The 12690-nt window shown below is 42.0% G+C and overlaps 1 protein-coding gene across 4 annotated transcripts in view; it reads left to right on the top strand.

Annotated features, from left to right (window-relative positions):
- Positions 1-1557: 1557 nt before the first annotated feature.
- The window catches only part of CHCHD6 (coiled-coil-helix-coiled-coil-helix domain containing 6), a 350778-nt gene continuing 339645 nt past the window's right edge, over positions 1558-12690 (top strand). For 2 of the 4 annotated variants that reach the window (XM_069083836.1, XM_069083835.1), the window contains exon 1: positions 1568-1812. In XM_069083836.1, coding sequence (XP_068939937.1) covers positions 1729-1812 — 84 coding nt within the window. In that variant the 5' untranslated portion in view covers positions 1568-1728. Of the gene's footprint in view, positions 1813-12690 lie in introns of all 4 variants that reach the window. The other 2 variants (XM_069083837.1, XM_069083838.1) reach the window with 2 other exon arrangements.

Genomic DNA, 12690 nt, shown 5'->3' with positions numbered 1-12690 from the left:
GGCTTTGGAACTAGAAGAAACCTTAGAAACCATCTAGACAATCTTCTTATTACAAGTTGAAGATAGGGACATGATAGAGATTTCCGGGTTCTCTATATGTTGGCTTTCCCCCAGAGTCTTTATCTCCCTCTGGGATCTGGAGAAAGTATGGAATAGTACAACTCTCTCTAAGCTGGAAGCCAGAAGCCCAGAAGGAAGAGATCTTTCCTCTCTAGTTCTCACCAATTCCGCCTTCATGGGAGTAGAACATCGAGCAATCATTCTCCATCATTTTGGAGAGTCCTATACCAATAGACTTTGAGGCTCTGGGTGACATTCCTCCCCTGGATCAAAACTTTTTGCAATCCCTTGAAAAGATCAGCTGGAGCAAATAGTTAGGAAGTAACAGAGCCAGGACTTAAATTCAGATCCTGAGACTTCCAAGGCTAACATTCTTTCCACTACACCATATTGCCTGGTCCTGGCCAGAACCAAACCAAAAAAAACAAAAAAAGACAAAATAGACCAATCGAGGACAGATTGAACAAGAAAATGTGGAAGCAGGTAGTAAACATTTTTAAAGCACTTATTAGATGCTAGGCTCTAAGGTGCTAAGTGCTGGGGGTACAAAGAAAGGCTAAAGACAGTTGGGACATGCAAATACCCATGTACAAACAAAAAGAGGATGAATTTGGAATAATCATGGGAAGGGCACAGTGAGACTAAAAGCTTTTATCAAGTACTTCCTCTATGCCAGCAGAGGCGAGGCTAGGGTGCATGGCAGGCTGTAAGTGTGGTAGGTCAGTGAAGGGAAAGGGCCATATGGTTCTCTTCTTGCTCTGGTCTAGAGGGCATTTGTACAACATTTCAAGGCTTATGAAGCACTTTATATACTCTGATTTTGGCTTTTCAGCACCCCTAGGCAGAACAGGTATTATTGTCTTCATGATGGAGATCAATAAATACAGCCGGAGAGGCTGGTGGAGTGGCCAGGCTCTGGGTCAGAAGACCTGGGATACATTCTGCTCCTGAAGCTTATTATATAGGTGGCTTTGGGCAAGCGTGTGACCTTAGACGAGTCATTGAGTCTCAGCTTCCCCAGATGTAAAATAGGGGTGGGGTGGGAGTGGATGGACTCTGAGAACTCCCAGCTCTGGATCTGTGACATGTCCAAGGGCACACAGCTGGTGAGGCCATGGCTGGACCTGAACCCGGGGCTCGTGAAACCATGCTCTGTGCCCTTTGCACTAGGCTACCGACCTGTGCTGCCTCTCCAGGGTGAAATGATTTAGCTAAGGCCCCGCGGCCCCGCGTAGAAGCAGGCCATCAGGCGGGGGAGGGGGGTGGGAGAGGGAGAAAACCCTCTTTTCTTAAATCCCCCGCCCCGCCCCCCCCCCCCCCCAGCTGGCTGCGGACCTGCCCTGTTGCGGGATTGGTTTTGGATTTAGGCGCCCGCAGGGGCGGGGCTCCGTGGAGTAGCACCTCCCATGGAAGGCGGGGGGCGGAGGAAAGACTACATTTCCCAGCATGCCCAGCGAGCGAAGCCTTTCGCGATTGGTCATCCGTCCGCCGGCGGCCAATAAGATAAGGCCTTGTTAGCGGGGAGATCGCTGCGGAGACTGAGGGAGCCGGGAGGGAACAGGGAGTCCCGAAGCCGATTCTAGGGTCCTGTGGAAGAAACAGTTTGTTCGCGTTTCTCCCCTTCGCCTCCAGAAGCTCCCCGGGGGTCTCTGTGCCGGGAGGGCGGGGATGGGGAGCACCGAGAGCACTCCCCGCAAGGTGTCCTTCGGGGTGGACGAGGAGGAGCGGGTGCGGGTGCTGCAGGGGATCCGGGTGAGTGCGGGGCCAGGCCGCGCCCGCCGCGCTGGCGGGAGGGGGCGGGGAAGGGGAGGGGGCACGGGAGGGGGGGCGGGGAATCCGCCGACGACTCCGAGAGCTGGCGAGCGGGAGGGGCGCGGGCTGGCGGCCCCAAACCAGCCCTCCCACTTGACAGGTGGGGAAACTGAGGCCTAGAGGTGGGAAGGGACTTGTCTAAGGTCACTCCGCCGCGGGGCTGAGGGCGGATCTCCAGTTGGGCTCTTAGTGAGTGGAGTGAGGAGCCGAGGCCGGTTTTAAAACAAAACAAAACAAAACAAAAATCCACTTTTACGCCTTTCAGTGAACAAAAGCCCACCTTCTCTTCCCGCATCACCCCCGCTGAAAAAGAAGGAAAAATAAATAAAACCTGTGCTTTGTTTTCTAATGGTTATATCTCATTTTCAGATCTGCATTCCCTCCCTCTTTGCTCACCCCCCTCCCCAAACTGAGGAAGCCAGAAAACACAGTGGTCAAGCAGAAGAGGTTCCCACGCTGGTCACCCTGCCCTTGCATAGACACACGTGTCCGTGTGCACGTCTGCTTGTGTAAGCACAGGTTCATCAAGAAACTGAGGCCCTGTCTGTGCCTGTTATAGATATATGTATAATATATACTTACATTTATATATATGTACCTTATATACACATGTTTACACATGTATGTATATTTTATATATGTATATTTTGTGTATACATATATTTCATACATGCACATATATTTTAGATACACATTTTTACACATGCATCTATATTTTATATATGCATATATTTCATATATACACACATATATGTATGAGGAAACAGGCTGTGTGTGTATATACACACAAGAGGAAACAAGCCTGTGTATCAGTATATATACACGCATACATATGAAAACTGAGGCCCATGTATGTGTGTGTATATATACACATGTGAGGTAACTGCAGCCTGTCTATATGTATACACACACACACAGGAGGAATGACCGAACAACAAAAATCACAGATATCTAGATAAATAGATAGATATGGCCAGTGTAGGAATCTGTTTTGCTTAACTACTATGTATACAAATATAAGTAAAATAAACATAAATAAAGCCATGAGGCTATCACCTCACTATCACGAGGTAGGTAGGTAGCATAAAACAACCTTTTTTTTTTTTAAACAAATAAGTATAGTCAAACAAAATTAATTTCTCTGTTGGCTAAGTCCAAAAAATTTCTGTCTCAACCCATACCCTGAGTCTTCTCTTCTTTATTAAGAGGAGTTGGGTAGCATAAAACAAAGCCTTTGTAACTAATATGTACATTCAAGCACAACACATTTCCCCCTTGGCCCTGTCCAAAAACTATGTCTCCGTCTGCACTGAGTCCATCACTTTTGCATGTTTCATCTTAAGCCCTCTGCAGCTGTGCTTGATCTCTGCAGTGAATGGTGTTCCTAAAAGTCTTTCTAAGTTGTTTGTCTTTGTTAGTTGTGTAAATTGTTCTTCAGGTTAGGCTCACTTTGCATCAGTTCATAGAACAGCAGTAATAATATAGTCATCCCAGACATTGGCAGGGGTTGGGGGCACAGGGCCCCCACGAATGTGCAAAACCTCAAATAACTAGGCCCCAATTTGTTGTTTAGTCTTTTTTCAGTTGTGTACAAATTTTTGTGATCCCTTTTGGGGTTTTCTTGGCAAAGATACTGGAGTGGTTTGTCATTTGTTTCTTAAGCTCATTCAGCGTATGAGAAAACTGAGGCAAACAGGTGACTTGGCCAGGGTCACAGCTAGTAAATGTTTTAAGACAGATTGGAACTCAGAAAGTTCCTGACTCCATGCCTGATGGTCTATTTGCTGCCCTTCTAGGCCCCAGCCCAAACCTTTATTTTAAATAATTCTGACTGTATTTGTTTAACACAAAAACAAGTAAAACCACACACTGCACCCATAAAAAAGCTACAGTTTCTATTTGAGAGAGATTAATATCTCATACACTAGGCATAAGCTTTGCATTCACCTGTGCAGCTGCAGTAACTGCTTCACAGAATTCTTTCCAAGAAAAGCCCTTGATACAGTGATCACTGGGGGGAGAAAATCATGTGACCGGCTCTAGATGGTAGAGAGACAAAGAGGAGGTGTCCCCAAAGAGTGCATAGCCCATAATTCTTTAGCACACTGAAACTTTGAACAAAATCTCACTATTAATAATAAATTCATGTATGTATGCTTATAGTAATCAATTATAAAATAGATTAATAACGTACAGTATTATACACTTATGATTTCTTAAAGTTGTTTTATGTTTTCTTTATATATGTGAGTCATTTGTGATTTTCCACAGTACTGCAGATCTCCAGAAATTCCCATTTAATTATCAATGGCCAGCCCATAGATAACCAAAACCATGAATGTGAAACCTATGAAGATGAATGTAGTTACCATTTAACACAGGGCTTTAAAGTTTGAAAAGTACTTTGCATAATTACACAAATCTTTCTAGATTTCTCTGAAATCATCTCTTTCACTTTTTTTTTAAAGAGCACGCTCATATTCTGTCACCTTCATATACTCTGAATTATTCAGTCATTTCTCAACTGAGGGGCACTCTCTTAGTTCCAGTTCTTTACCATTACCTGTAGTCAGACTTTGAACCCAGGGCTCCTGACTCTGAGTTAGAGGGGAAAGGTAGGAGCAGGGATGGGGAAGAACCCCGAACCAGAAGTCAGGAGTCTTAGGTTGCCAACCCTGTTTCTGTCACCAAAGGGCTGGGTGATCTGGGGTAAGTCATATTCTTTTTCTGGGCCCATAGAATTTCATGTCACTGAGGCATTGTCCTCTTCTCTTCAGAACCCTCTGTCAGCATGTTGCCTGCCCTTTGGGGGCTTTGTTACTTTTTCTCTGAGAGGTAATGTGGTGTAATGGATAGAGCAGTGGTTGAATCAGTAAGACCTGGGTTGGACTTCTGAGATGATGTCTGTGACAAAACATTTAACTACTTAGCCCCAGTTTTCTAGTTTGCAAAATGGAGATAATTATAACATCTACTTTGCAAGGTTGTTTGAAGAATCAAATGAGATAATATGTGTACAGTGCTTTGAAAATATTAAAATGTTACCTGCATTTCAGCTGTTATTTATAGCTGGATGGGGGTTTGCAAAACCTTTTAGGCTAGGGGTTCTTAACCTTTGTGTCATGGACCCCTTTCACAGCCTGGTGAAGCCTAGGGACTCCTCAGAATCATTTTTATAAACATATAGGATATAAAAAGGAAACAAATTACTGAAGTATAATTATCAAAGATTTTTTGAAAAACAGGTTCACAGACAGGTTAAGAACCCCTGTTCTAGGCCATCTGCTTTATTTTCACAAAGGAGAAAATTCCAGATCTAGAGGCATTAACCATAAGACAGATGGCCTCCTAGCCTCTGTTTGAAGACATCTTCGGCACACTGTCCAATATGGGGATCATAGAGAGAGAGCTCTAACAACTAGGTGGGTCAGAAGAGGCTCCCCTAGAAGGTGGTATGAGAGCTGAACTTTGAAGGAAGCCCAGGACTCCAAGAGATTGAAGTGAGGAGGCTGGGCTTTCCAGGCAGGGGAAGCAGCCTGTGCAAAGTCAGAGGAGCAGCAAGGCATTCAGAGTTGGAAGAACTGCAAGTGAGCCAGTCTGGCCAGAACACAGAGGGCGGGAAGGGGAATTCTGGTGCAGTAAACCTGCAGATGTCAACTGTAGCCAGATTGTGAGAGGTTTTATATGCTGAGTATGTAGAGTAGTTTGATTTTTATCTTTAGATTGTAGGGAAGTGCTGATGGTGTTGTTGGATGGCATTGTCAGACCTATTTAGGAAGAGTTCTTTGGCAGTTGCATGGTTAATATATTGGAGAGGCTGAAAGGTAAGAATCCAGTTACTAGTCGTTAATCTACTCAGTGAACTAATAAATGTTTCTTAAGGCCTACACTGTGCCAGGCACTATGCTAGGCCCAGGGGGTACAAGGAAAGGCAAAAGATAATACCTGCTCTCAAGAACTCAGTCTAATGAGGGAGACAAAATACAATTCTATGAAAGTCAAGACCTAAATATATCTGTATAAATATGTATACATGTGTGTATATACACGCGTGTATACATAGACATATATCATATGTTTATATGATATGTGATAAGAGATAAACAGTAGAGGGAAGGCACTAGAATTAGGGGTATTGGGAAAGGGTTCCTATAAAAGATGAGATTTTAGGTGGGACCTGAAGGAAGCCAGGCAGGAGGTAGAGATGAGGAGGAAGAACATTCCAGGCATGGGAACAGCCAGTAAAAATGCTCATCAGAAGTTATGTGTGCCTGAACTAGGGTAGTAGCTTCTTGAGTGTAGAAAGGGGAATCTGTTAGAGAAAGATGTTCTGGAGGTAGAATTAAGACTTGACCATTGATTAGATAGGGGAAAGGAAGAAGCCAAAGATAACAGGTTGTGAGCCTGGGTGATTGGAAGAATGGGGGAGGAGCAGGCTAAATAATGGTCTCTCTTTTGGACACATTGAGTTTAAGATGTGACATTCAGGTGGAGATGTGTGGACCCTTAAGAGAAAGACTAGGGCTGTATATATAAATCTGGGAGTCATCTGCATAGAGATAATAATTGAACCCATGGGAGTTATACAATCACCAAGAGAGCATATATGAAAACTGAAGAGAGTCTAGAATGGTCTTTTGGACAGCTCTAATTATTAGGAAGTTTTTTTTTATTACATAGAGTCAGAGAGTTTCCTCCCTGCAACTTTTACCCTTCTTCCTGGTTCGGCCCCCTGGGGCTGCTTAACGCAGGTCGACCCCTTTGTCTTAAGGCAGCTCATCAGATGCCTGATGACAGCTATAGTTTCTGTGTAAGTCTTCTCTCCTCCAGGCTAAAAGTCCTTCTTTCCTTCAACCACTGATTGCAAATCCTGTCATTATCCTAGTTGCTTTCGTTTGGATGAGATTTTGCTTGTTAATGTCCTTATTAAAAAAGGGCTTCCAGAATTGAAGACGGTCTCCCTGGCTTGACTAGAGCAGATTGTAGAGGAGTTTTTACCTCCCTCATCCAAGGCTTGGCTGCTTGTCACTCTGCTGATTTCTACATTCAGCTTGCAGTCCAATAGAACCTCACATCTTTTTCACACAGGCTGTTGTCTAGTCCTTAAGCCCTGTGAGAGACATCCTGGTAGAGGATATAGTGTGCTGGGACCGAGTTTAGGAAACCTTCCTTCCTCTGGTTCTCAGCTGGGTGATTTGGGCAAGTTTCTGAACCTTTTGGAACCTCAGTTTCCTTATCTCTGCAATGATGGTGGTAATGCCTGTAGTACCTACCTTTTAGTGTTGTGTGACTCAGATGTGATAATACTCCCTATTATTGACTTACAAATCATAGAACTGCTGTGGAGATGTCAGCTATTATGTCACCTGCATCTCTCCAGTCTTTTATTCATTCAGTTGAAAGAGTTTATTCACTTGATTTTTAAAAATCCAAGTGTAGAAATATGACATTATCCTTACTAAGTATTATTAGATTTGACCCATTGTTCTAGGTTTGTGTTATCTGTAACTTTGATTAGCATGTCATTTTGACCTTCATCCAGTTTGTTGCTAAAGATTTTAAGTAACACAGGACTAAGGACAGATCCCTGGGATACTCTACTACAGGCTTTCCTTCAAGATGACATACTGTCATAAATCTAGAGGTCATCTAGTTCAGCCTTCTCATTTATAGATGACAAAACTGAGGCACAGAACAGTTAAGGGAATTGCCCAAGGTCTCACACCTAGCAGAACGGGGATTTGAATCCAAATCCATCATTTTCTTGACTGTTGTACCACATTGGTTGAATTGTGGATACTTTCTGGATCCAGTCTTTGAACCATTTCCAGATTCATCTCGCTGTACTTTGTCTGCCCTACATTTCTCCATCTTGTCCACAAAGATAGCTTCGAGAGACTTTGTCAAATGCTTTTGAAAATCAAGCATACAGAGTCTTTAGCATTGCAAGATCTACCAGGCTATAACCCTATCAAAAGAGAAAGTAAGGTTAAGCTGATAGACACGTTCATGATAAAGCTGTGCTGGCTTCTAGCGTTCACTGCTTCCCTTTCCAAATATTCACAAACCATCCTTTTAATAATACATTCCTGAATTTTGCCAGGAATGGGTTGAAGTTAGAAGACTGTTTTACATTATTGAATATGAGGACCACATTTTCCCATTGTCTCTCATTCTTCATGGGTTTTCAAAGGTTTCTGACAGCAGCTCAGCCTTCAAATCTGTTAGTTCTTCTAGCAGTTCATGCAATTCACTAGCATCAAACTCAAATACAAATTTTGCAGCCACATATTGACTCAGAATACTACATGTTGACATTATTTGTATTCTGTTTTATTGTTATTTGTTTTGTGAAGTGTTTCCCAATTGTATTTTAGTCTGGTTCAGACCGACCTGGGGAGTGTTGTGGTGTGTTTGACACTTCTGATGTGGTTAGTTCTGGCCTGGTATTTGGACTCATTGATGGCAGATGGGTGTTTCTTACCCCCTATTCACTTATCTTGGATTTCAACTCTCTAATTTACCATTTTTGTTTGAACTTTCCCAGTTGAAAGATCATTCTTTTTGGTGGAGAAAACAGAAGCAAACTAAGAGTTGAGTTAACAGGGATCCATTCACATTTGATCTTTTTGATCCCCTAAATAGCTTTCAAAACCCTTTAAAAAATTCCTTAGCATTTATCTCTAGCCCCAGCTCATTTTAAAAGTTAGCATTCTTGGCATTCTTACATTGATGCTTGTGACAATTTCCTTTTCTGTATAAATGAAGAGGTTGGACTAGATGATCCCTGAGGTTCCTTCCAACTCAGAGATGATGATTTGAAAATTTTGAATGGAAGATGGCAAAGAAATAGAGGAAATTGGAAGTAGTGGGAATAGAGGGATGGAATAGAAGTGAGAATTGAGGAGGGGTCACTAGAGAGGGAAAAAGGTTAAAAGGAAAGGGGATTGATGGTTGGAAGGACGGAAAGGTAGAGATAGAGAGCAGAGATAGTTTGAAAGGGCCAGGGAAAAGAGTACAGGGCAGTAGTTACAGTCTGCAAATGGCTCAATTTCCAGCTTAGCTACTTGTTGCCTTACTTTTTTGGTCAAGCCATTTAACCTTTGAACGCTTCAGTTTCTTCATATGTAAGGTAAAAATAGCAACATCTATCCTACCTACTTCCTTTTTATCCAGTAGTTATGTAAATATTAGAAGTGGGTTGCTTTGAAGATTAAATGATTTAAGTTACTGGTGGCACAGAGACCAGAGCACTGAAGTCAGGAGGACCTGAGTTCAAATGCTGGCCTAAACACTTAGTAGATATATGACCATGGGTAGGTCGTGTAACCTCTGTTTCCCTCTTCTGTAAAATAGGAATAATAATAGCACCTATCTCTCAGGGTTGTTGTGAGGATTAAATGAAGTAGTAGTTGTAAAGGGATAGTAGATGCTGGTTATAATTATGATTATTATATTATTAGATAATGTGATGAAAACACTCTGTAGGCCTTTCTAACTGCTATGTAGATATGAGCTGTTGTCATTATCTAGGGGAGCATGTGTGACCCTGCTCTCTATTTCTTGACCTGTACCACACTGATGCTGGCCATTCTTTGCCTACATCATGCTGTCCTTTGTTCATATTCTATCCCATTAACCGTGCTGCAAGAGCTGTGAGCTCTGGAGTCTAGGGCGCTTTGCAGTTTGCTGAGTGCTCTCTTCAGGACACCCCTGGGAATAGGAAGCACAGACCTTTTCCTCATGTGACAGATGTGGAAACTGAGACTCATGGTGCCTTATGCCTAGCAGGAACTTACTCTCCCCTCCCCCCCATGTTTGCTGCACTGAAGTACCTAATCAGAGTCACAAACCTCGTGGAATGTTAGAGCCAGGACTCCTCACCAGGGTCTCAGGACTCCTGGTCCAGTGATTTTTGCAGTACAGCCTTTTTGTTGTTAAACTTTGGAGGGAAGGGATTATCTGCAGTGGGTGGGCCTGGGAGCTAGTTCTTGCTTTGTGGCTAACAATTTTGGGCCGATCATTGAATTTCTTTGGCCCTTCATTTCTTCAAGTGTAAAATGGGCATAATATCTTCACTGCCTTGTCTTTCCCCACAATTCACATATCCCAAGTACCTTAGAACATTGTTTCAAGGCTCAGATGTGAGGTGGAAGTGTTTATGAAAAAATTTAAACTGTCAGAAAAATGTATAATTTTAAATTCTTTTCAATAATTTGCTGCTAAATAGATGTTTAAGAAGGTAGAGAGGAAATTTGTATTAGAGAGTTAGGGGAAAATAGAGTGAGAAGCACCCCATTGGTGTTGGTTTAAAACAAATTTTCCTTGAGCCATTTGTCTGTGCTCTTTCTTTTCCTCAAATATTGAACCAACAAACATTTATTAAGCCCAAACTTTATGCCAGACCTTGAATACAGACAGACAAAAATAAAATGGTCCCTGTCCTGAGGAACTTCCATTCTATTTGGAGAGACAGCTTGTACACTGAGATGTATATGTTTCCATAATCTACTAGATTAATCTCATTTTCTCTTCTGATAGAGTTACTATATTGATAGATAAATCTGGAGGAAGCCATAAAACATAGTATACATGGATTTCTGCAAAGCACCAAGCTTTCAGCCAAGGTGTGCCAGCACCCCAGGTGCAGAATCTGTGCTCACCTATGTTTATGCATGTGTAAGGACATACAAAGTAAATGCAAGATGATTTAAAGGGGAGAGTGGTGATGGTACTAGCTGCCAGAGGGATCAAGAAAGGCCTTGGAAACAAGATAGGTAGGGATTCTAAGAAGCAGAGATAAAGAGGAAGTACATTCCAGGCATAGGCAAAGGAGGTAGAATATCATGTATGTGGAAAAACCAATCAATCAGTAAACATTCATTATGTACCTATTTTGTGCCAAGCACTGAGGATACAAGAAGACAATCTCTGCCCTTAAGGAGCTTACAATCAAATTAGGGAGACAACATGGAAGCAAGTATGTGCAAAGCAAGCTATATAGAGGATAAATAGGAAATAATTAACAGAGGGGAGACACTGGAATTAAGAGAAGTGGGGGAAGGCTTCCTGTATAGAAGGTGGGGTTTTAGTTGGGACTTAAAGGAATCTAGGGAAGCCAATAGAGAGGAATGAGGAGGCAGAGCATTCCAGGCATGGTTAACAGCCAGAGAAAATGCCCAGAACCAAGAGATGAAGTGTCTTGTTCATGGAAGAGCCAGGAGGTCAGTGCTGGATGGAAGAGTTTGGGCTGGGGAATAAGGTGTGAGAAGACTGGAAAGCCAGGAGCAGACTAGGTTATAAAGGGCGTTGAATACCAAACAGAGCCTTTTGTATTTGAGCCTTGGGAGTCAGTCATGAGGGTTTATTGAGTAGGTTGACATGGTTGGACCTGAACTTTAGGTAAATCACTTCAGTGGCTTGATGGAGGATGGTCAGGAGTAGGAAGAAACTTGAGGTAGAAATTAGGCCAGTTTGGCTAAACTGTAGATTACATGCATGAAGAAGAATAATGTATAGTAAGACTAGAAAGGTAGGTTTGTATATGTTCTTTTAAAATTCTTTTCTTTATATCTTTTGTTTTAATGTCACTTTATTTCCAATGTTTGTCCCCACCCAAAAAAATGTTCCCCTTTTCCTCCCCTACCCATTGAGACATACCTGTTAATGAAGTCATTTGTATGTTTTCAGGTTTGCCTCTTAGCCTTTTTGACAAGGTTGAAAAGCAGGCATTACTAAAAGCGGTAAACCCTTGGAGCCTTTCCCTCTTTTGAGAGAGACTCTGCCTCTTCATTCGACCTTCATTTAAGAGAACAAGTGCAAGCTATACAGCTAGCTGTATGAGTGTTTGCTGCTGGCAAAACATCACAGATTAAGTATTAAGAGTTGGGGGTGATCCTAGAGATCACCTGATCTAGCCCTCTTGTAGAAACCTAGACCCAGAGAAGTAAAATAACTCACCCATGCTCATACAACTGGTTAGTAGCAGTGCTGGACCTAGAACCTGGCTCTTGACTCTTGTCCCTTCTCCCTTGTGGATCACTTCACAACTCCACCAATAGTGCATTAATGTCACAATTTTCCCACATCCTCTCCAATATTTATTATTTTTATTTTCTATCATGTTAGCCAATCTTATAGATGTGAGGTGGCACTTCAGAGTTGTTTTAATTTGCATTTCTCTAATCAGGTGATTTAAACATTTTTTCATATGACTATAAATAGCTTTGACTTCTTCATCTGAAAACTGCCTATTCATATCCTTTGATCATTTATCAATTGGGGAATCGCTTGCATTCTTACAAATTTGACTCAGTATTCTTTATATTTAAGAAATAAGGCCTTTATCAGAAACACTTGCTGTAAAAATTGTTTCCCAGCTTTCTGCTTTCCTTCTAATCTTGGTTGCATTGGTTTTGTTTGTGCAAAACCTTTTTAATTTAATATAATCAAAATTGTCCATTTTATACCTAGTAGTGCTCTCTATTTCCTTGTTTGGTCATAAATTCTTCCCTTCTCCATAGATCTGACAGGTAAACTATTCCTTGCTCTCCTGCTTTTCTTATGGTATCACCCTTTATGTTCCTTCAGTTCTTCAATTTCTTTTTCCTCTTTTATTGCTATAGCTAACATTTGAACTATCTCTTGTATATCTCTTACATCCATAGTGCTTATCCCAGAACTTGGTACATAATAGGTACTGAATTAAGAGGTTGGATGACTGGGTCTAGCTCATTCCAGTAGCTGTAATGTACCCCAGCATTCTTTGGGATGTCAATGAATTCTTGCTAATTTCTTCTGAGAAAACTGTTTCTTCCC

Source organism: Petaurus breviceps, unplaced genomic scaffold (genome assembly GCF_028583685.1).
Source record: "Petaurus breviceps papuanus isolate PSGF00001 unplaced genomic scaffold, PetGlider_PUasm1.0 174, whole genome shotgun sequence".
NCBI classification, from domain to species: Eukaryota; Metazoa; Chordata; class Mammalia; order Diprotodontia; family Petauridae; genus Petaurus; species Petaurus breviceps.
The sequence above is the reverse complement of the archived record's forward strand: the minus strand, read 5'-3'. Positions and strand labels throughout refer to the sequence as shown.